The sequence below is a fragment of the Microchirus variegatus genome, assembly GCF_963457635.1.
Source record: "Microchirus variegatus genome assembly, chromosome: 21".
Lineage (NCBI taxonomy): Eukaryota > Metazoa > Chordata > Actinopteri > Pleuronectiformes > Soleidae > Microchirus > Microchirus variegatus.
The window spans coordinates 13,511,094-13,535,480 of NC_139822.1; the positions used below are offsets into that span (position 1 = coordinate 13,511,094).

At 41.8% G+C, this 24,387-nt stretch overlaps 1 protein-coding gene across 1 annotated transcript in view; it reads right to left on the reverse strand.

Moving 5' to 3' along the window:
* pxdn (peroxidasin) overlaps positions 1-24,387 on the reverse strand; it is a gene marked incomplete at its 5' end in the record, with an annotated part of 52,694 nt that overhangs the window by 27,522 nt on the left and 785 nt on the right. The window contains 6 exons of the mRNA XM_083908121.1: positions 693-862; positions 2,499-2,570; positions 3,615-3,686; positions 5,680-5,751; positions 10,976-11,047; positions 12,112-12,183. Of these exons, the coding sequence (XP_083764247.1) occupies positions 693-862; positions 2,499-2,570; positions 3,615-3,686; positions 5,680-5,751; positions 10,976-11,047; positions 12,112-12,183 (530 nt within the window). The remainder of the gene's footprint in view (positions 1-692; positions 863-2,498; positions 2,571-3,614; positions 3,687-5,679; positions 5,752-10,975; positions 11,048-12,111; positions 12,184-24,387) is intronic.

Genomic DNA, 24,387 nt, shown 5'->3' on the forward strand with positions numbered 1-24,387 from the left:
AGACAGACCTGACTAAGCTTACCTGCTGTCACGGAAGGCAGGAAGGGTCAGATTGTATATAGATGGAGATTTAGCACGGGGAAATTGCATATGTAGAACTAAATCGCCATAACGTATGGCAATGAAATGGAAACCAGAGCTGCTGCTAGTAAAACTGTGGTGAGTGAACAGCTGCATCCCGCTGGAAAAGATGAGCTACTCATTCAGAAAAAATGTTCCTTTTTTTTCTCAAAATATAAAGATGACTGAATGAGTGTCTTGTATCTATTAAATGTGCACATCTATCTATTCAATGCAAGTGTTCACCTCAGCAACACATTTTCACTGAGCCATACTGTGGCTTTAATCCAATATCTCGGGATATTTGCCTGTGTAAGTAACAGTAAAATTGCCTAAAAAGCAAGTTTTCTTAATTTAAAAACCATGGATATCATAATATTTGACTGACTGTCTCAATGTCAGTCCTGCCACAGCCTGTAAATCTAGGAAAATACATCACACATACCATATATCATGATATAACGCAATCCAAAATCTAAGATGATATCTTGTTTCATATCAAAATAATGATATATTGATATTTTGCCCAGTCCCAATTTGGCTTAAAGCTTAAACTAATCATCTTTTTTTTACAGTACTGTATAACCTCACTTATACAAACTCAGTATAGACAGTTGTGTGTTTTTCCATACCACAGCTGAGCTCCTCAGCAGTGAGCGTTGCCACGGATCTGCCCTGCAGGCGGCTCGGGTAGTCGCACGTAGCAGCGGCCTGGGCATTGCCTGACTCGGCGTACTGCTTGAGCAGGTCGGCCAACCACAGCAGCTCGCAGTCACAGTTTAATGCATTGGAATCCAGTCGCCTGAACACACATTCACAACATGCACAGACAAATATACACAGAGAAGTGAGAAACGGACATAGTCGTGCACACATAAAGCATACAGCGCAGTATATGACCTGTGTATGCAGAAGACTTCTGCTCTGGCAGTAAATGAGCTAAAACTGGTCCGTCATGGCGAGCTCAGTCCAAACAGTTGGGCTCAGTGGGACCATTTTGGAAGACGCTCTCTTCCTGTCGTGGGAAACTATCTGTCTGCCTGGCCTTGTCTTCTGGTAACTGATCCAGCTTTCACTTCAACCACAATGTGTCCATTATCCATGACATGCCTTGCAGAAAATTCAGCTGGCAGTGTTTTTCATTCGGTGAGGACTGTTTCTCAATTTCTCGTTGACAGACAAAAGTGTACAAAAGTGTCTCTGGCTTTTGTCTATTTTTTTTTTTTTTTTTTTTTTTACAAGCTCCAAGAGAATAAGAGCGAAGTCTGTTATCATCATTATCTTTCTAATTCTTTCTGGTATTACTTTATTAATCCCTGTGGGGAAATTCGTCCTCTGCATTTTACCAATCCTAGGGACATCCATCACTCTTCCCATGGCCTGTTTTCAACCCCCGAGAAAGAGGAACAGAAGATTTCCGTGCCAAATCAGAGAGGATGTTGAACACCTTCTTCCCACAGGTAGTCCGTATTATAAATGGACTGTGCCCTGTGCACATTTTATATGAATATTGCACAAAACAAAGTATAAAAAATACATCTTGAATCTTATTCTTAGGACTAGGAGCAGTGGACAGCTATTGAGCATCACTGGGGGAGCGAACTCCAGACTGTCAGTGCCCTAAAGCAGGGTTTCTCATCCCTGGTCCTGTGGAGCCACTATCCTGCATGTTTAAGGTGTTCTAAAACATGCAGGACAGTGGCTCCTCACGACTAGGAGTGAGAAGCCCTGCCCTAAAGCAAAGGAAACCGGCAGCACCTGGAGGAAACCCACATGAACGGGGCAGAGTCAACACAGAAAGGGCCTGGGGTGGACCAGGGTATGACCTTCTTGCTGCAGTGTATCAGACCTGACTGAGGGAGCGGTTGTACGTATACACCAGCAGTGCAGGGGAGGAGGCATTTATCCTGTCAAACTGCTGAACAACAGGGGTTTTTGAGCCATAAAATTCAATTCTGAAACTTCTCTTTGGCGCTTCTGTCTGTCTTGACATAAGACAAATCACTGCTTGTCAGGAATGTTGTGGGGTGATACAGATGAGATCTTAACAATGCAGAATGCTGATGCGTTTAATCAGCATTTTGTGAACACTGTCCAGTCCACTGTTTGTTGGAGGATAGAGTTTGAAGCATTGTTGGACTAAGTTGGCCTCAAATATCCCAAATTCTCACATTTCAGTTTAAATTTAGGCTTTTGTGCAAGAAATCAATCAAACCTCACACTCCACAAGAGAAAAACAAGACCATAGAACGGATGGTGAATGGTGAGTGAGCCTTGTGAAGGAAACCACCATGTGGCCAAAGAAGCGTGAGAAACAGTGCGGTGTGGTTACACGGCATTTAACCAACAAACAAGTCCCGCTTGGTATTGGGTGTCAGAAAAGGGAAAGCAGACGCGCACTCTCGAACACAGCTGTTTTCTGCAGCTTTCCCACTTACAATCGCTTCATGGCCTGAAGATGAGTGAAGGTCCCCGGCACTAGGTGGGTAATTCTGTTGTTGTGCAAAAACCTAAAGAAGAGAGAGAGTGAAAAAAGACTGTGATTTATCAGTGTCCATAAATGCATCACGAGCAAAACCTTCACATCTGCTTTAAGAGAACACCCACAGCCTCTGGTCATGTTAGTCTGTAAATGTTCTCTCGGGCATAAGGAAGGTGAATTTGAATGCATCATTTTTGAGTAAAACCAAACTAATAATGACTGGCATCTATGAACCTTTTGACCCCTGAGGCTCCTCTTCTGAAATCAGAGATAATATGTGAAGTTCTGCCTAAACTCCTTATTTATAAATCAAACTAATTCTTGATGCAGTTGTTGATCTTCCAATCTCAAACCTGTAGGAAGCTGATTTACAGATATGCTCTCCGGACATTAAATCAGTGCTTTGACCGTGACCATGGAGACATTTCTCAACAAGCCACTGTGAGTGAGCACCTGGGAATTCCTTTGCTCTTTAATGCAGGTGTCCTTCCATCTCCTCACCCTAACTATGGGGACTCGGAAGGATGGGAATTTAATATAACCTTCTTCGACCCTGGTGGAGCGTTTCAGCATCTGCTTGCAAAGATCTAAGTTATCCATATCCAGGGCAGATTTAAGAACTAATGACTGCTCAAAAACTGTAGGACTAGATAGATTTTGTAGCATTGGTGCAAATTAGCCAAAAAACGTCTCTGTTTTTTGCTTTCAACCCAAAATGGCGGCCTTCCTGTAGGATTCACAGGACACTCGTCATCAACTTTTAATTACGGCACAACCGAATGAACGTGTGTGCCAAGTTTCGTTCATGTACGTTAAACCAGACAGGAGATGACCTACTAGCACTTTCTTTGCATCAGTTTTTAGCCCCTCCCACTTCTAATTTTCCACACTTTTCACCGTACCTTTGAAAGACAGACATTTTATTCTTGCACGGTCGTGCTCGAACTCTAACCAGCTACACATGGAAGAAAAATGGTGATCTATCGCTTTAAGCCTTTTACTTACAGGTTGTTCATTACAGTAACAATGTGGTAATAATCAGCTTTTTTCACAAACTTTTTCATTAACTTACAGTCGTTCCAGTTTTGGGAGGTGGGTGAACGATTCTGGTTCCAATGACTCGATGTTGTTGAAGTGCAGATACCTGAGGAAGAACAAAGTGTAGAGAAAGTACAGTAAAAACTGATTTAGGGCTCCATGTCTGACTACATATAATTATTTTTGTCCTAGTGACCATCCCAGTTCAGCTGTCCGCCCCTATAGCGCTGTACCAACCACTGAAATATGCAGAAGATGAATGCAAACAGAGGGCATTCATCTGAGTTGATGAAGGCTGGTTTGAAATGTGATCGCCCACAGATGAAAAGTCAATTTCAAACCATTATTTCCACATACAACGGTGCAAAAACAACTGTCAAGTAATGGATTTGCGCTGAGAAGACACACTGTGTGATGACTTTAAGGGCAGGAAGCAACAATCAAAGCAAGACAGACACACTCAGAAAAGACTAATGCATCATAGACGGTAAAATGAGAAAAAAATCTTCCACACAAGAAAAAAAAAAATCACTTTTTTCTGCAAGTTTCTTCTTGGCTGCATTTTTACAGGCCGCACTAGTGCACATCCAACATTATGTCTCTGGGTGTTGCCTAAAGTATGAAAGGCAATAATAGAACACACATAACACAGTCCAGACAAGTGAGAGACAGAGAGCTAATTTCAGAGCCAATTAATTTGCCCCTCTGGGTTGAATGTTATTCCATTACACTTTTAAAATCTATGTGGAATCCAGCACAATAGCCGTAAAATTTTAATAGCCTTCACTATAAAAGAGGACGAGATGATTTCCTTTATTGCATTCCTGTTTCTGACAATCATTTTCCCATAAAGTGGTGGTCTTCCTATGGTTAGTGCAGAACCCACTATCATGCTGATCAGATAATACATCTATAAATAAAATCAACACACGGATGGTTGTCATACAGGGACGTAGATGCATACGTTTTTTAATTTACTTGCTTTCCCAAAGATTCGTGTGACTTTATGTTTTGGCATGGTGTTGAACGGCGCTGGTGTTCAGCAATCTGACTCAAAACTGTGTCACCCACATATAAAACCCTTCATTATTGTAGCAAAATGTAAAACAGCTGCCAGGCATCGAGCCTGGTGTTGGAATCGCTCTGACTCGATGAATTAGCCATTTGTTTTCGGTTAATCTTGCACAGTGAAGCACAGTAATTCACAGTCTCCTCCAACAGGAAAAGAAAGCCTAATTTACTCGGGAAAAAAAGGGTTCATACCAGACAGATAAGCTGTGATAATGATGCTACAGGGATCATTTCTGCTAACAGAGATCATGGAGAATCAAATTATACTTGGTATTTGTGTATTTTCCTCTCTAAACTGCCAGCGATTCAAGAATTTTATTTTATTTTAGTGTGTGTGTGTGTAAAAGCAGCACAGAAGCGTCTCTGGGTGTTCTGACTCACAGGAAGCAGCTGGACTCTAATCACACAGACTAAACAAACACAATGCAATGAATTGGTTTCTCACAATTAAAAAAAAAAAAAAAAACACTTACACACAACTGATTAACATCACATTGGAGCAGAAGAGCGGTTTCTGCAACAACAAGATATAGACGCAAGTCAAGCTTCGCTCGAACGCAGAAGCTCTGACTGGTAGCGCTATTGACATGCTATAAGCTGTCGCATTGGGGGGAGGCGGGAGGTGGGAGGGGTGGCCGCATATCTGTTGTCCTGACCACAACACATGCGACTCATGCAGAAGGGGGATCAGCGCGACACACAGGTGTAGGTGCACACACGGCATGCAAGCGGACTGTGACGATAACTGACTGAAGAGAGCTGCCATGTCAGCTCAAATAATAAGCCATCATTATATTATTATATCACACAACTCAGCTTTAAAAAATCACTATAGAACCATGCAGACATAACAGGTTTAATGAGCGGTTTATAGCAATCTTTCAGGAAGGGTGTGGGGTGTCGGGGGGGTAAGAGTAGAGGAATTTTGCAGACACACAGGGAAAGTGGGTGGAGGAGCAGTTGGGGGGGGGGGGGGGGGGGGGGGGGCGAGCAGAAGAAAAAGGTGGATGAGGAAGTTGGTCACTTACAGTTGCTCAAGAGAGACAAGGCCCTTAAATGCTTGTCTGTCAATTGATTGGATTTCATTCTTGTACAAATAGCTGAAAGGAGAGATAATCAGTGACATTAGTAACACACACACACGCACACACACGTTCACCCAGGATCATCTAAACTCAACTCAATCTGATTAAACAACAAAGACCTGCATAGTTTGTTTACCCCCGAGTCGTATCAGGCGGAGGACGATCTGTTCTACAACTTAGCCCGTTTTTGGAACAGCTTTTAAGAAAATCAGTCACACTCCATGATTGAACCCGAAGCAACACTTTTGTAAGCAATAAACACAGGGTTTTATTAACGTTACAGGCAAAACACGCTTCGTTCTGCTCTCTGTACGGCTTTTTATTTTTGGCACATTTCCTGGTGCAATTTAATGACACGTACCTGAACAAGCAGATAGTTTAAATCAATCAGTCCATGTTTAGTTTGAATGAGGGACTGCTTTTCTACTTTTGCCACACTGTTTTCCAGTGGGAATAAACAAAGAGGCAACATTTTCCACCAGTAAAGAGAAAGAAGTCAATAACCTCTTTTTTATCAGGGTAAACTATGGCGGTGGTTTTCCAAAACTTTCTTATACAACTTTTTAAAGACGAAAAAGCAACATGACCCCATGCGCAACATCACCTGTGACGTCTTGTGCAGACTATTACCTGTCGGAATGATGTTATCACCATCTCTGTAACGCCTACTATTATTTTGAAAAAGGTAAACCAGCCTTTGCCAAGTGATTCATCACAGAGTCATGTTATTTAAAGCATAAGAAAAGGAAATACTAAAAGGCTAGACTATTCATAAGTATATTAAGATTTGTGTCTAAGTGCTACAGGATGGACGGCGTCATAGTCGGTTTACTTTGTAGGTTTATTTTTGTATTTACTTATAAGCTCATAGACAAGGCCTTCGTTTGCAATGTCCCCACAACTGCAGAGCTGCAGGTCCCTGTCCTGATATTTCAGCCTGGTTTTCATAAGGTTAATCCTCTTCGTTTATTTACAAATAACTAGCGGATAACACCCAGCAACTGTCGTAACCGAGTAGCATTTTTTTTGCTTCAAATGCCCATCCCTAAGTCTAAAATTATCTCTCGGCATTGCTCTTGAACTGGCTGGCACTTCGAGTCTTTCGCTATCACTCTCAGTGTTCCTCTCATACCCACTCGCTTACATAGTGCAGAGAAGGACAGAGGTTCAGGATGCAGATAGGGAATGAAAGAAGCACCGTTACCCCAATCACAAGTTGCACAGTGTTTTTTAAAAGGTAAAAAAAAAAAAGTATGATACTTTTCACACAGTGTTCCGTCTTCTGCTATACATGTGTTTGACTAAATAGAAATTAGATTCTGTGGGCAGCTCACTGGGTGATGGAGGACACAGAAATCATCACAGAGTAATAACATCAATATGAGCAACACACCTCATTTAGCTTTTCATCATAATCATATAAAACTGTATACTGTATCAACAGTACAGCCTTCAGGGAATATCATATAGTCAATGAGTCATACCGTCAACATTATACAATCAAAGATTACACATGTGCACACCTCAGGAAAGAAAGCTGCAGAGATGAATTGTGCATAAATTGAAAAACAATAAGATTCGGGTACAAATAATAAACACGGTATCCTATAATCTCTTCCCCATACGTCTCCACTTTCCTCAGTGACATCTACGCGCAGACTTGAAACGGACTCAAAGTCGTATGTCACCTGTACAGGATCAGCGGGCTGTTTCAGCACCCCAGCAAGACAAACATGCAATGAAAAACACACACTTCCCCCCTCCATCCTTTGTGTTAGAGAAAGACGATACGACGGGATTACAGCCGGCCCTTTCATCGCCCACCTTCCCTGCTTCAACCTCCACCACTGCGCTCATGATGAGACATGATGAGAGATACAGATCTGCACGGGTGACGCAAAGGAAACGGAAATATCGACTTTTTATCACTGTTTTTTTTTGGTTGGATCACCTTTAATCCCTCTGTAATGCTAAAACTTGTCTGTGTTTATGCTAACAGATTTGATACCATAGACGGAAAAACAAACAATTCCATTATTTAAGATAACTGCCACAAGTGACATTCATAGAGAAGGAACTGCTGCCTTTACACATGATCAGGACCAATCAGACTATTTTTTTTTAAAACCTGTGTCTTCAAGTATAATTGGTTAAAGGTGCATTATGTAATAAATCTAAAGCAACTGGCCATAAAATCCTCCTAATATGTCACAGAGACTCAGGAATAATGTTCATATAACAAACTGAACTCACCAACAACAACAGCACAGCCAAAATATTGACATTAAAAAAAATATTTTGCAGACTGCAAATCATGTTTATGTTTTGAAATCATGTTTTGGCATGTGGCGCCACCTACCGCCGTCTACCAATCATTGCAGTCAGTAGAGTCTCAGCTGCCGAGCAACCATGGGTTGCCAGTTACAGTCAGAAAACGAAACCTAAAAGACCTCGGTATTTTGAATTTGAATGTAGTAACCGTTTTTAGCCACATTCTTACATATGGCACCTTTAACTATTGTGACAATGCAGTAACCAGTAAGGTTGCAGTTGCTAGAAAATGGGATGAACTGACCAAAACCTGTGACTTCTTTTTTGAGAACTCCTCCACAATGGCATTATGTGTTTATCGATGTGTGTATTTGTATTTGTTACCTCTTTAGGAACTTTTCAAGCAGAAACACTGACTGGGACCGGTAGTCCTCATGGAGACCAAAACCTGGTCTTAATGCCTGAAAATATGCCCCGCACACTCACACATATTTCATCGGTTTAGTTGAAAGTTTTGTTTCACGCTCTGGGCGCTGTCGATCGTTTCGTTAAAATCGTCCCCGTTATATATTCATTTAAACACACACATAACAGCATTACATTATACTTTGACACAAGTATGGCACCATATAAATGAAATACTATGTTGTAATATATACACAGATAATTACAGATGGATGTAATTATGCAACTTAATATCCAGGACAATAAATAGCAAATGGGTTCCCACAATGAGGCGTTTCCAGCTCTGTTTGACTTGTTTATGGGGGTGGTCGTTGCAGGAGGGGGGTTCTATAGACGGCCGTCCAGGCCATTAACTTTGGAGGACATGAAAGATGATAGGGAGTGGACTTTACTGGGATCCTCAGGGGAATAGAGAGGTGAGAAGGCAGATACAATCTGGCCCACAGCTATCCACTGAATCAGCAGGAAGGGAGTGGAGGTGGTGGGGGGGGGTGAGGTCGAACAACTTAGCCTAATCACAAAGGTTGGGGCAGTGGTGCAAGTCTTTGAATCACCTTTACTTTAAAGCGAGAGGGGCTCTGTAATTGTAACATAAAAGGTGGGTTGTATACCTGGAATGTGTCTGTAAGTGGGCGAGATGCAGAGATCTAAGAAAGGAAGCATCGTATATCCTTTCTCTTCTTCATTCGCTCTCCGTCATACACTCTTAGAAATAAGAGTGTATTCAGGAAAGGGGTTTTAAAGGGTTCTCTGGATCAAAATGGTTCTTACTGGAACCATTAGCGTTACCAAGAACCCTTGAAAAAACCTTTTCTTTGGGAAAGGGTTTTTCAGAAGCAAATGGTTCCAGGTAGAACCTCAGCCCTTGTAGAAGGACCCTTTTGGCACTCCTTATTTCTAAGAGTGTAGACTGATAAATCAAATCAGCTGAGCAGCAATGCAACAGTATGTGACGCTACTTTTTACTCACACAGACCTTTTGCTAATCATATTTAGCCATAAAATGTCAAAAAAACATCTCGATTTAGCCAGTTTAGTTTTACTGTACATGGGAGAAGACTTTTTTGTGCTCTTAGCTGTGACAAAAAAACGAAACTAAGTGTGATGGTTGGGACATACAGTCTTGCGACGTGATGTTTGCCGCCCTGTCTGGCTGACGACATGAATTGGACATCTTTGGTTCACTTGCGCCGATCGTTTGACGTTCGAAAAACATTATCATTGGATGCGAAATTCGGTTAACACCCTTGAGTGAAGGGTGCGTCGGTTTTACAGGAACACGAATGAGAACTTCAAAGTTAAAATGTCACAGTGTTTTTTGAATACGTGAACACTGGACTATTTTTAATCAGGTAGATATATCAATTTGGTTGATTCCTGGCTTTGTAAGTAGATTGTCCGATGTCCACGCAATGGAAATTGGTATTAGAATTAGTAGGGGAATGAGATGCTTTGCTAATGGGCACCTCAGCCTTTTGTGGGATTGAAGCAGCGAACCTTCTGGTTACAAGCCCAATTCCTTTCCTCTTAGCCATGGGATGACCATGAAACTACACCATATCTCAAGGCCAGGGTGACGCTAATTTCACAATCCACCCGCACAACACATAGAATTTGATTCTGCGGTGACCAGACTCTGAGTGCTATGGGGGACTTTGTCCAGTTGGTGGCACGCTCTTCTTTTGGTCAAAACAGACAACAAAGAAGATGGTAGCCATGGAAACTCGGTTGGGTTAATATGAGAAAGACCCACACATGTACAAGTCATCACTTGATGAATACAAGGAAACCAATTGAGAGCGATTTCCTGGTGACAAATTGCCGCTAATGCACGAGCGGTAGACAAATCCTATTTATGTATGAACTGGCCGTTAGACTAATACGGACTTGAAAGGACGGGAATCGGCTTAATCTGAGTGGGCAATAAGGCAAGATTTAGTTTCATTTTCACCTCGTCGAATATTATTCACCATTGTTGTTCAAGTACTTTCTAAAACTAAGCAAACCCGGTTTACACCAGCATGCACATGCCCAATGTACATTTACTGTATATTTTCAAGTGTATTACTTCTGATACTCAGCTTAAACAATAAGCACAGTCGTATAATTGTAGCCTTAGTGTGAGCACAGACGCCGCTGTCATCGTGACTGAAGCCAGCGGGATAATAAAGCGAGTGACTAACAAAGTGAGCGGGGCAAGCAGAAACCCCGAGGCTACGCACAAACCTCATCTCTGTTCCCGGCTCTGCCTCCAGGTCAAGACTCCCAGACATGTAAGTACAGAGGACCAGTCAGAGGGAGAGACGTTTTTTTTTTCATGTTATTTACATACACCGGTGCATTTTCCCAGACTGAGCAGTCGAGCAACATCAGCTGTCCTCCACATGCTGGTGTTTGAATAAAGAGTGGACTCCTTTAAGGTTTTTTTTTCCCCCTGTATTGTGACTGATCGAATAAAGATGTTGCCACATTGTCTTTAAATCTAAAAGCAGGAGGAACTCACAGATATTTGAGGTTTTCCAGGTCTTCAAATGCCCCCCTAGGGATCCTTCGTATATGGTTGTTGTTAAGGAGGCTGTGGAGAAAAGACAAAAAAACAAGCGGTTATGTCATTCTGCCGTGGTTTGGAGACAATATCTAATCACCCAGTAAGTTGGGCTTTGGTCAGAGTTTGACTGATTAATCGGTCGGTTTTAATAATCAGCGTTAGCATCAGCATTTTGTTCTCAAATGCACTAAATCTTTAGAGTTTTTAAGACCTGGTTCATGCATTTCATGTTAAGTGGAGAAAAGAAACCCCCCTTCCTCTTACATTAGAGTGTATTTTTGATCCGTTCAACGATATTGGACATGTTACTGTAGTTCAAGCCTGACAGACTGTGGTAGTGCAGCCTGAAACCACTAAGAGCTGTTGAGGATACAAAGTCCTGAGCAGTCCAAACGGTTGGCTTCCTGGCTGATAGGGAAGGCGAGACTTTTCTCCTGCCTCACTTTGAATCTAAGTCTAAACCTATTCCCAATCTTTAAGCCACATCCTCCACAACATGCACTGCAGACAGGGATGAGAAAGCATCTGAATACAATGAAGTGTGTTTAATTTATCCTGCACCGTTTAAAACGTGACCATGTCAAGGTTCTGATATAGGACACATCGGCGGGTGCTGCACACATTCTTGCAATATTTCACGAGGGTTACCAGACGAACACACTGACCATTAAAAAAAATAAAATAAAAAAATACAATACTTGGAACATTTATGCTTTATTAGCTTAACAATGCGCCATCTAGCAGACTGGACATATGATAAATAGCCCTGTGGGTGGAAGTGGAAAAATAAATTCCTTGCAGATTACGAGCTGACCTACATGTGTGAAACCACAGAACGGAGAAAGAATTTTTGTCCGTCCATGTGTGTGTGTGTGTGAAATACAAAAACAGGACTATCTGAGGAAGTGACAATCATTCTGCAGAGTGCTGTTAAAAGGAAATGGGCTTGATTCTCCTTCTTGAGACACTGAAATTTCTAATCAACAGGATGTCATTGCCCTGTTACCATCTTTCACCTCAATATTATTCAGGAAACAATCTCATATTACACTGTTCATTGTTGTGTGTATATATAGAGCAGGGATACTTACAGTGTGTTGAGGTTCTTTAATCGCCTGAAGGACCCCGGTTGTATATCTTTGATTTTGTTGAACCTCAGATCTCTGCAGAAAACAAGGAAATACGTGTTTATTCATTCTCGCGCAAAGTCGAGATAAGTGCGCAGTCTGCACATGACTTGAACAGCTGTGGAGAAAGCAGGCAGAGGACATCTGTATGAACTGAGGTCTACATCAGAGCCGTCATGTAAAAAAAAATCCGAAAGGATAATTGGACACATTACTCATCACGCAAAAATGCCCGCGTCTAGCTTTAATCACAAGAGCAGATTTATATAACATTTGCCCCAAAGATAACAACCACATGGCTGCTCGCTGCACTGTGATGATAATAGCGGCTGACGTGACGCTAATCACTCTCGCTCTCAAAACAATCGAATCAGTGTGCCACGGACAAGTGACGAGCTAAAGAACCTAATGCCGCAATTAACCGTGTGAGGCTTAACCCCGTATGGCCTCACCGGTCATACACGTGAAACGTGAACATCTCATATGAACTGCTGATGTTATGTTTGTGGAACCTGAGCCCTTAAAAGATAACAGGACTCATCCACTCAACACGTCAAGGAACTATGGTGGCCTTCACATACCAGAAAGGATGTTTCTCTTCTTTGTTTGCGTAGTTAAGTTTCCACTTCAAAACACAAAACACATGCTCTGGCTGGTTTGTCTGTGTGGGCTGCTGTAGAAACCTGGCGGCGTCGAAAAGTACACATTAAAATGCTGATTGAAAAGCTAATTTTAAAACACTTTGTGACTTTGTCTAATTGCTCAAATCTGGGATGGTTAGTAACACTTTTCCCCTGCCAGAGCCACGGTTCTCAAACTGTGGTACATGTACCAATAGTGGTACGGAAGCTTCCGCTGATGGTACACTCTTAGATATAAGGGTTCCAAAAGGGTCCTTCTACAAGGGCTGAGGTTCTACCTGGAACCAATCCTTTCACAAAGAAAGGGTTTTTCAAGGGTTCTTGGTAACAATAGGATTGGTTCCAGGTAGAACCTCAGCCCTTGTAGAAGGACACTTTTGGAACCCTTATTTCTAAGAGTGTGTTTACACCACTGTATTTTAACGTTGGTGATAATGATGTTACTTCAAGAGCTCCACATTTTCTCAGGTGTCACTTGGTATAAAAACATTTGAGAACCAGGATATATTTTACAACTTTACACGCACTTTAAAACATCTGACCTAAGAGCATAAAAAAAAGGCTTCTGGCTTCTTCAAGCCAGACGTTTATATCAGGAAGCTAAACAATTGATTTGATCCACATTAAGCACAGAGGGTGAGTTGTGCATTTTCAATGACAGAGTGCATCCCAGGCCAAACAGATGAAGAGATCACTTGGATAGAACCACAAAAGCAGATTTATCTCCGTGTTGAAGGGAAGGGAGAGCGACGTCACCCTATGCTCTAGAAGAAAAGCTTGACTCCCACAGCAACAGCTTGGGCTGACTACCAGCATTCTTGATAGTCAATGACCTTACTGAGTAAATACTCTCGCGACTGGGTCACACACACTCAACATATTTGACTGACTTGGCAGAAACTGTTCACAGACGCCAGAGTCATGAGAATCTTGAGATGAGAATTTGAAATGTTTGGAGGAAAAAGAAAAACAGCTTTAAATTCCACTCTTTTCCTCCCCCTGTTAAACTATGTCTGATGCAATCTGTAATAAAAACCATCCCAAGCATACAGATTTAATGCAGATGCTGAATTCATCCATTAGCTTAGCCTTTTCTAGTCCCCTTCATGCCCAACAGGCAACGGGAACCCATGTCTTCCTGAGTTTTTCCATTTCTTGTTTTCTTGTGAAAAATGAGCCAAGTAAATTATTTAGAAGAAAAAAAAATGATTTTATAGCCAGTGAAATGCTTATAAACTCCTCACATATGGATCCAGTCAGGGTGGATACAACTCAACTTTTCATACGCTGCCTTCCTTTCGTATAGGCTGCAGGACAAGAATCTACTCAAAGAGCTTCTTCCCAGCTCTACATTGACTATGCTGCTCATGATTTTGACCAAACACAGTAGCCCAGAACTATCTGAGGTACTATTCGGAGTAATAATGACATATTATATTTCAGTGTGTAGTGTTTTTTGCTGGCTGTGCAAAAGACCTAACACTTGCGTATCCGAAACACACAAAAAAAGACCTGTGAATACTCAGCGGGGTGAGGGTCCACCATGGAAAGATCAGGGATCGATGCAAGGCGAATGGAGACGAAGGTGCAGCGGAGTGCACTGCCTGAACATGCAAGGGGAGAGGCTGTCCCACCCAAGTGCCTGCCTCCAGCCCAGAGGGGCCTACTTATACTACTTGTGCAAATTATGATTAATAATAATTAGAAGCTCATAGATATTAATAACCATTGACTATGATAGGTACATTATCCATGAGGGCGACCATGTACCTACAAAAATCTAATGCCTAATGAAGGTAAAATGGCCAAGCAGTTCTGCAGATGGTTCATAAATATTCTCCATAGACACTTTTGGCTAAGCATTTTCAAAAATCCTCACAGATATCTTCAACAGTTGCTGGCCCCAAGTAGTAAATCCCCACATGGTCCAAGTCAACAACCCTCATCCTTGTGCCCTTACATTTTTCCATACAAGACTTCTTAAGCGTATATTCTATTTGCAAAAATAGAATAGCTGATGGGAACTCAGTTGGTAATGCACTATGTGTGTTTTAGTCAATGTTTGTCTGCAGATATGCGCTCCAAACCCTGATCCTACACAACCATCGCAAACCAGATTATGTGTACCGTTTTATGACACTATTGTCTTTTTACAGATACTAATTTATGTGACCTACATTCACAGCAAAACAGCATTTTTTTGTTCGCCGCAATTAAACAGGAAATGATGACTTCAGATTGTCCGAGGGAGCGAGACGACCTATAAAGCTGCTGTGTGATTGTTTATTGTAAAGGAAGAAGAGCGAATCAGGGGAGAGAAATGAGTCAACCCTCAGAGGAGGGGAAATACAGGACTGAGTGTGGACAACATTTAATAAACAATGACTCTGTGAGGCATTCTTCAGTTCATTAAGCTGTTATAAAAAAAAAAAAACACACAAGCACAAATTGCTCAGCTTTTACGATACTTACTCTGCGACTTTTTAAAGGAGTCTGTTAACTCCCATTCATGTGTTCGGATGGCACTTTGCCACAGGCAACTATAAAACAGCAAAGCCAACAGCCCTGCAGAGAGGCTGACGGAGCAGAGCATGAAAGCGAAACAGCCTCCTCGGGTCAGTAATCACGGAGCAACTCGACAACAATAGCACTAATAGACAGGAGAGGAGAACAAAAGATAATTTGATCTCTTTTTGAAAACAAAGGAGTTTGTTATTTACCCACACAGTAGTTTGGGCCCATAATTAAAGAGGCATTTAGAACAAAGCCAACAGAGGGAAAAAATAATTTCAATAACAAGTGGTCCATGAGACTTATGCCAAATCCATGTTTTTACCATTCAGTATTACTCAAAAGTAGCACTGGCTAAAACATACAATTACTCAAGCCATATTGACTCAACGTACAAAATCATTCCAAATCGCATTATTGTTTCCGAATGAATTATTTTAATAGAAACTCAGCCACACGACTGAAACCAGTATCAGGTTTTAGTGTTTAGTGTATGCAGGGATTTCCACAATATGGTATTAGCCTTTTTTCTTATGTTGAGGGTACATGGGGCATTTTGAGTCACTTTGACTGCAACACATAAGCAAAACACAGAATGCGTAAAGTATGGAGATGCCTTTGTCCTAAATCCTTCCATTTGTATGTGGCCCCAGTATCCATCTGGGATGTTAACTAATTATCTTAAGGCCTTACAACATTAGCTGTTAGTTGATTTATTGCTTTTAAGAATGAAGTAATACATAATGAATTAATGACTCAACAATGTCCGTTTCCTGTCATCTGTGTCTCATTTATCTGGACCTCACACACCAACTTGTAACACTAAATTCCGCCATAGTTATTAATAATTAGAACATATTGCATTTCGGGCAGAGGAGAGTGCAGTTACAGTCGTCATGCTTTGTGGATCGTTACTCTTCTTTTAATGCATCTTACAGAGCTGAAACAGACAAACTCTTCTGGATGTGAACTCCATTGACAAGTGAAAACATGAAAAACAAACTCACCACATTTCCCCTGCATTATAGATTGATATCTGTGGCTTACACTGACCTCTGTGTCATCAGAACGAGGTTCTCTGCAGCCTGATTTAACCTCAGCCTTTCTGAGATTCATTGGCGACGAACACACCTGATTGAAGGGCTCAGCTCGTCAGTAAGCTCTGCTGAAGCCTGATAACGACCCACTTATTTGAATCATGTGTGTTGGAGCAGGTAAAACACCTAAAACATGGGCGGGACAGTGGCTCCCCAGGACCGGGAGTGAGAAACCCTGGTCTTGTGAGCGCACTGAGGTGATATAGGGACAAAGGTTTACTACTAGACTTCAAAAATGTGATATTGCACAGTCCCCCTGTAATATGCACATCAGTTCTCTGAAATTATCACAGAAGAGCACACAAGCCACTACGAAAAACCATAAGCGAAGTCCAAGGCTTCACTCGTCGAAAGCATCCGTGTGGAAACGCCGTACTGAACTGAACCCATCGACTCCGAATTTCAAACCCTAACAACGCTGCTTAGCCAGGCACCTCAGAGGTTTGACACACACTCAGTGAGAGCTCATGGTTCTATGAGGGAAGATTTATACACCATAATAGCTACATGTCAATCACAACAGAGGGATTTAAGAAGCTCCACTGGTTTGTGTAACTGGCTGACCACCCATCCGTAAGCCGAAATCAACGGACAAAGGAAGCTATGTTGAGAGTTCTTCGCTGCTCTGGAGAGAAAGCTTTGAATGATATACAAAAAAAGAAGAAAAACACATATCTGTTGGGATCAATTTGGGGCAGAAAAAGCTGTCTGTCAAGTGGTGACAGAGATGGAATACACTCTTAGAAATAAGGGTTTCAAAAGGGTCCTTCTACAAGGGCTGAGGTTCTTCCTGGAACCATTTGCTTCTGAAAAACCGGCCTTGAACCCTTGAAAGGTTTTCCAAGGGTTCTTGGTAACACTAATGGTTCCAGTAAGAACCATTTTGTCCAGAGAACCCTTTAAAACCCCTTTCCTGGAGCCAAAGTGTTCTCCTATGAGGACAAGCTGAAAAAACCTTATATGCTTCTACTTAGCACTTTTATTTCTAAGAGTGTACCACCCATTAGTTTTAATTTTGTAGCCTTAAAATAAGCCAAGGGTCGTGTTTTACAGAGGCCGGATAAGAACCACAGCCTTTCTGGTATGTGAAAGCCACCATAGTTCCCAGACGCAGTCAAGAAAGGGAGGGGTGAGTCCTCGGTTTGGTCCTATCTGAAGTCTCACTGTTAACTGTCACCAATTCTTACGTACTGGACCATTAGAATGTGAAATCATCAATGCTTATTATTATTATCATCAATTCTACCTTTCTCCCTCTCCTTTTATCAGCAAACAATGTTAAGATTTTCTTGGCCCAGGACCACAATAACCTCCAGCACTTATACTAATATACTCAAATTCACCTTAATCAACAGAAGACTGAGAATAAACAATAGAAGCAGCCAAAAATAATCCTACAGTTTCAGGCAATGGAAATGTGCACTCACTGGGAACAGAAAAAGAAATGGTCTTAAGTGTTTAATCCATATTTTTGCCGTGCTCCATCAGCTGAGTTACTTGTTAAAGTCAATGACATGGACACTACTTGTTATGTAATCAATCAGTTTCAAATACAAAGCATGTGAAGCAAAATGGAGACAGCGGCAGATAAATTACAGTTGAGATATCTGTGAATTCTTCTGTGAGTGAGGACGATGAGGTGAACCTGGCCTCTGCCCAGTCTGACCAGCATCTGAATGCCATGTGTGGACCTCTCCCCTCTCATTCCCTCTCCCTCCCCAGTCAGAGAAGTCCTTTGGCTTTGTGTCACAGGCCCCAAAGGGGTGCTTGCCAAGACCTCTCCGGTGTGGGTGAGTCATCGTGAGAGCTAAACAAGAACATGGCTGGATCCTGAACCAGGATCTCCAAACATGGATGTGGTGACGCTCTGCAAAAAAAAAAACAGCCTGTGTTTGAGTAACCAGGATTTGTTTCTTGTTGGGGGAGAGCTGTAGTGGACAACAAGAGCCTCGCAGAGTCTCACAGAGCCTGAAGGAGTTGGACTGCTGAGTACAGCTGAAGGTCATTACTGTACGAATTAAAAAAAAAAAAAAAAAGGCAGCATAGAAGGGTAGAGCACATACAGTACTAAGGGAACAATCACCGGATCTGTCCACCTTCTGGCTGGAATCTTCAGCTGGAAATGTTGAGTAATTAACCAAACACATTTACACTGATAAACGACCACAGTATCGCTCGGTCCAAAAGTTTCTGCCATAATGACCCACGATTCTTTTGTTTCTGACTATAATGAGAGTCGATTGAGGTCACAATTTGCTCATTTACTTGTTCTGACACATAGTGACACCGTGCCAGGTATGACGTACTACACAGGTTACAGCTCTTCACAGGACTACGTGGACGCCAAAGTCTTACAACAGTGTAATACAATAACGACAGTACCATATACTTGGGCTGAAGAATTTGTGATGTTGACAGATTTAGGCAGGGTTACTCACTCCTGGTCCTGGGGAGCCACTCTCCTGCATGTTTTAGATGTGATTAGATGTTTCCCTGCTCCAACACACCTGATTCCAATGGTCAGCTCATCAGTAAGCTCTGCTGAAGTCTGGAAACGGTCCATTTATTCAAATCAGGTGTGTTGGAGCAGGGAAACACATACAACATGCAGGACAGTGGCTTCTCAGGACCAGGAGTGAGAAACCCAGGATTAGGGCTTCCCCCGATTGAGAGTCTTCAGTTAGGCTTGAGCTACAACGCTACATCAACACAGTGAAGTGTGAAGACGGCACAAACACAGGCAGTTGCAAATCCAGAAAACAACTTAATGCAATATGGTCAATTGTATTGTTTCCTTCATATCTTGTGTCTGCAAAAAATGTTGCAAATTTGTAGTTATAGTAAGGCTGAGCGATACGGCTTATATATAATATCTCCATATGTGTAGCCCGTATAAATAAAGCTGCACACAGGTTGGTTCTCTTGGCTCATGTATAGACTTTTTTGAGACTGTTTATGGTCTGTATTAGATGCTTAAAATTACCTTTAATTTCAGATAATACCTGGTTTATTTCTTTGGCTTTTTAATGTTAAATGAAGGATATTTACACGTGTTAAAAAACATTTAAAATATAATTACAAATTATGCTATAACAAAAATATTGTTTTAGAATATATATCTCTCTATATATACAATATTTAATTTATAATATGGCTAACACTTTATATTAAGGAACACATATTCACCATTAACTAGGTGATACTAACATATATAAGTCGCGTACTAGCCCTTTATTGTAATTATTAAGCACATTATTAACACCTTATTCTACATGACATGAATTAAGATTTTTCCTAAATAAGGTGTTCATATGTGCTTAATATTTACTAATAAAGGGCTAGTATGCTACTTATATGCATTTTAGTAAGCAGCTATCGGTGAATGTGTTCCTTAATATAAAGCATTACCATAATATTTAGTGTATTTCACAAATGTATCACCGGGAAAAGTTATCGCAGATACCTAAATTTAAATTGACACAATTTAAAATAATATCTTGCCTCATGTTACAAAATAAATAATATAATATCAATATATTGTCCAGCCCTGAGTTATAGTAGCTTGCAACTCGGTGTGTTTAATGTACTACTTAATGTCAGTGTGATCCTGAACGTCTCACCAAAGCTTTGCTCGATAATCTATTAGAAAGACAAAATGCACTGAACACATTTATTTGATCTGAATGATAACATTCTTTCTCAGGAACGACCCATATGCATTTCAGCGCGGCAGCATTTTTTGTTGAACGTTACCTTGAATGACTTCAAGACAAGGAATTGCTGCCCAAACACATAGCATATTTTTTGCTTCACAAATAGCTTTATGAAAAAAAACAAGATAATTAATAAAATCTGACAATAAAAGAGACAACTACTGGCTTATGTCACAAAAAGTGCCTTTGTGTTTACTTGCTGCCGGCTGCCTGAGGCCTCCATGAAAAACATAATGTCATCAAACTGGCTGTAAACACATTTCTGCAGAACAGTAAATTTGATTACGTCGATTAACAAACTTGCCACAATAAGGTCCAGGTGTAAGGCAAATTTAACTTATATTCATCAAACCTTGTTGTGAAATTGTTCCCCCAGAATTCACCAGCTGTCCTGCATTGACGGGCACAGGAAGGGGGCCAGAGGAGTTCCTTTCAACGACTATCTTGGGCCCAATCTAACTGTGCAAATGAGCTAAGCTTTGGGGATTTCTGGCTTTGCATTCCAAAATGCTGCAGAGACTGAGTGCCTCACAAAGCCTGACTGCAGCGAATTCCACACAATGGAACTCCACTTTCCCTCTCTGACTCACCAGCACTGTCACTCACTAAGAGCAGGCGGAGTGAGCAGTTAAAGACAGTCAGACACACAGACGGAACCACTGGCTAAATGATACACAGGTTAAGCGTGTCCCTACACTGTGACACCAACGCACGATGAAATGATTCACCAACCCGTCTTCCTTCACTCTCGAAGTACAGATGTAGCGTTCAACAAAGCCGTTCATCAAACACACAGTTACTAAATTGAAGCTAATGGACCATCCATATATCTATGACAGAGTGAGATAAATTTATCTACTCTTTCAAAATGACTACTTGGCTGGCAAATGCTCTACTAGTCCATTCAGAGGGAGGTGTTAACACACAGTGATGCCAACTTACCAATATGTTACATGGCCGATGTTCTGACCTGACACACATTTCGGTACCTGCTGTAAGAATCACTCTAGTAGTGATCCACAAATAAGAGACACACCTCCCTCTGTGTTAATGCTTTTCAGTGATTGTCGGCATTGAGTGTCACCCTGAACTTTTCTGACCAACTTGACAAATATATTAGGGAGGTTATTCGATTATTAGGTGTTAATACGTGCTTAATTATCTACTACCTCCTCTATTTCATGTCCTGTTTATTATGTTAGTTTACAGTAACTACGCCTTACAAAAAAAGCAATCGATTTATTGTTTCAGCCCAATTTACAACAGGTTTCCGACACACTTAGTTGACATCAAATTCAAGGACTTTTCAAGGCCGTTCTGGTTACGTAACCAGCATTTCTCCTGAACAGCAGATCCTCCTGCTCCGGGCACTAGTCCGGGCACATCCGGTTGTGTACATTGAACCGCAGAAGAAGAATAACGTCTGTTGTGGAGGTGTTTCATGAGCCAAAGTGTCTTCTGACTCTGTGTCCGACTCCGCATCAGAGTCATAAAAGGGACTGCGGTGGGGAGTCGTGACAAAGCTATTTTTAAACATTGTTAAAACAATGTTTTGATACTGAGTAGTAGTGCATCCTCCGTTCCAGAGGGGGGAGCTGCGCTTCTGAGAGCTGGTGTGCTAATTACGTCACTTCCAGGTATTGGCCAATCACAAGACAGTTGGGAAAGCCCTCACTAGCTGGCCAATCACAACACAGTTCTGTCTTCTGGGGGTGAGATTTGAGTCTGAAACAGCGCGACTGACGAGAGCTTCAGTGAGGAGAGATTTCTATCTGCTCGTTTGCAGCAACTAGGAGGTTTTTGACCATAAATACAAGTTAATGTATGTAAGTAGACCTCCATAACTCACATATATGTGTGATAGGACCACTCTATGTGAGCTTTAAGATGGGAGAGCAACTTGTATGAGCTGTTCCATGGGAACCCTGTTAGAACCTCATTCTTTGCAATATTGTCGAAACCAAATGACCGAATTTACGAAAAACAAAGGCCAGATAATGAACTAACTCTACAAGCCTGCAGATATGTATATGTGCATTATAGACACCAATATTTCAAAGTCATAATCGCAGTGTAATAATCAGGGAAGACGTCCAAACATGGAACGCAGTGCGACATGAAATACAAAACCCTCCTTTCAACTGACGTGCTTCGATATTGCACGTCACACCACGAGGAATACTTGTCACAGAGTCTTTTTCTAGAGTTGCTAAGGTAATTCCGGTAAAACAAACAGTCTATATTCGATGTTGGCAACGTAGCGGTAATGTAGAAGCAATCATTTCGGCAAATCCCCGAGAAGATATGCAGCAGTGTCATGACAAAGGAAATGTAATTTATTATCATGCCTCGAGCAGAGCGTCCACAGAGAAAACAGCTGAAAAACAAATGTAGGCCAGAAAGAGAAAAAAGTCCATGTTTATGTGGTCCAAGTGTCATGTAGAAAGACTCCTGGCAAAAAGCCCATGTGCAGTTGCACCTCTGGGCCAACAACTTCTTATTCTCTTCTGCACCGGCCCAGAGGAAACAGGAAGACGGAAAGAAATGTTTAAAAAAAAAAGAAGGTCAAAACAAAAATATTTATGGTTTTTAATCCATTTAAAAACACCTGTCAGTTTTGTGCCTCTCTTAAATGGTTGGTGTTTCCTCATTATCAACATGATCACATCACTTTAATAAGAAGTCCATCATGTTATCCTACCTCAGGCTTTATGTAGCAACTCTTCTCTGAACATTTTCAATTCCTACAAGCGTCTGCATCCAGTTAAAGGAAAGAACGCAGTTCCTATATACCTGCACAGTACATGCACAACATGACCACTATTACTTAATCCTGCAAAAGCTCTTGTGATCCAGAAGAAAGGCCTTGGTTCAATCAATGTCACTTTAAAAACCAACCAAAAACCATGCGTTACACATAAAATCAATTGCACTGCATGCTGTACACTGCCCTACAAATAACGTCCCGATAAAATACATGTTCTCATTCTGTCTTGACTACCATGTTATGGGGGCTTAATTGGATCAGCCACAGCAGACAGACCGCAAATTGCAGGAACACAACTGCTCCTCACATTTAGACATTCCTGAGAACTCTGCCTTTATAGGTGAGCTCGAGTTTGCCGTAGCAGAGCAGCGACGAGGGGAGAATTTCACACGGCAGAAGGAGGAGGAGGAGGAGGAGGAGGAGGAGGAGGAGGAGGAGGAGGAGGAGAAGGAAGGCCCGGGTACGAAGTGAGCTTTCATGTCCTGACATGACAGCCCGAGCAAAAAGCAACAAGTGGCTGAGGCTTCAAAGCTCGCACAAGAAGTTCCTGGGAAACCACAGCGTCCTGTGATCAGATTTACACACGTTTCTAAACAAGGGATTGGCCTTTTTCTTTACTTTGGGGAGTGTCTGGGTCAGGGCTGGACCACCACCACCACCACCACTGCCGCTTCAGGTCAAGGTTGTGGTGGTGGTCTTCACACCAGATGATCGGGGATATAGGGCTGATTCTGAGTATGCAGGCTGGAGGAACTCACCCATTTGTCCACCCCCCCCCCCCCCTTGCCCATAGCCTGAAAGGAGCTTTTTATAGACCCATCCATTATGGACTGAACTGCACAACAAGGCTGCAGTGCAACAACTAAAGACAAAAGGGTGCCACATATTGAGGAGGCTGGGCACTTGACACATCATACTGTACATGAAATCATGCGGTTTTGGCGAGTGATGGTATGTTAGTTATGGAGGACTACTTACATACATTAACTTGTTTTTATGGTCAAAAACCTCCTAGTTGCTGTAAATGAGCCGATAGAAATCTCTCCTTACTGACGCTCTCCTCAGATTGAAATCTCACACCCAGAAGACAGACTGTGTTGTGATTGGCCAGCCAGCGTAGAGGCTTCCCAACTGTCTTGTGATTGGCCAATACCCGGAAGTGACATAATTAGCACACATAATTAGCTCTCAGAAGCGCAGCTCCCCCCTCTGGAACGGTGGATGCACTGCTACTCATTATCAAAACATTGTTTTAACAATGTTTAAAAATAGTTTGACCCGACTTTGACCCGGAGTCAGAAGACACTGTCGCTCGTGAAACACCTCCACAACGGACGTTATTCTTCTTCTGCGGTACAACGTACGCAACCGGATGTGCCCGGACTAGTGCCCGGAGCAGGAGGATCTGCTGTTCAGGAGAACCGCTGTTTTTACGTAACCGGACTGGCTTTTTTTCAGAGATCTCGCTGAGCCCGAGATTACAATAAAACACAGCGTTCTCAGCAACGGCT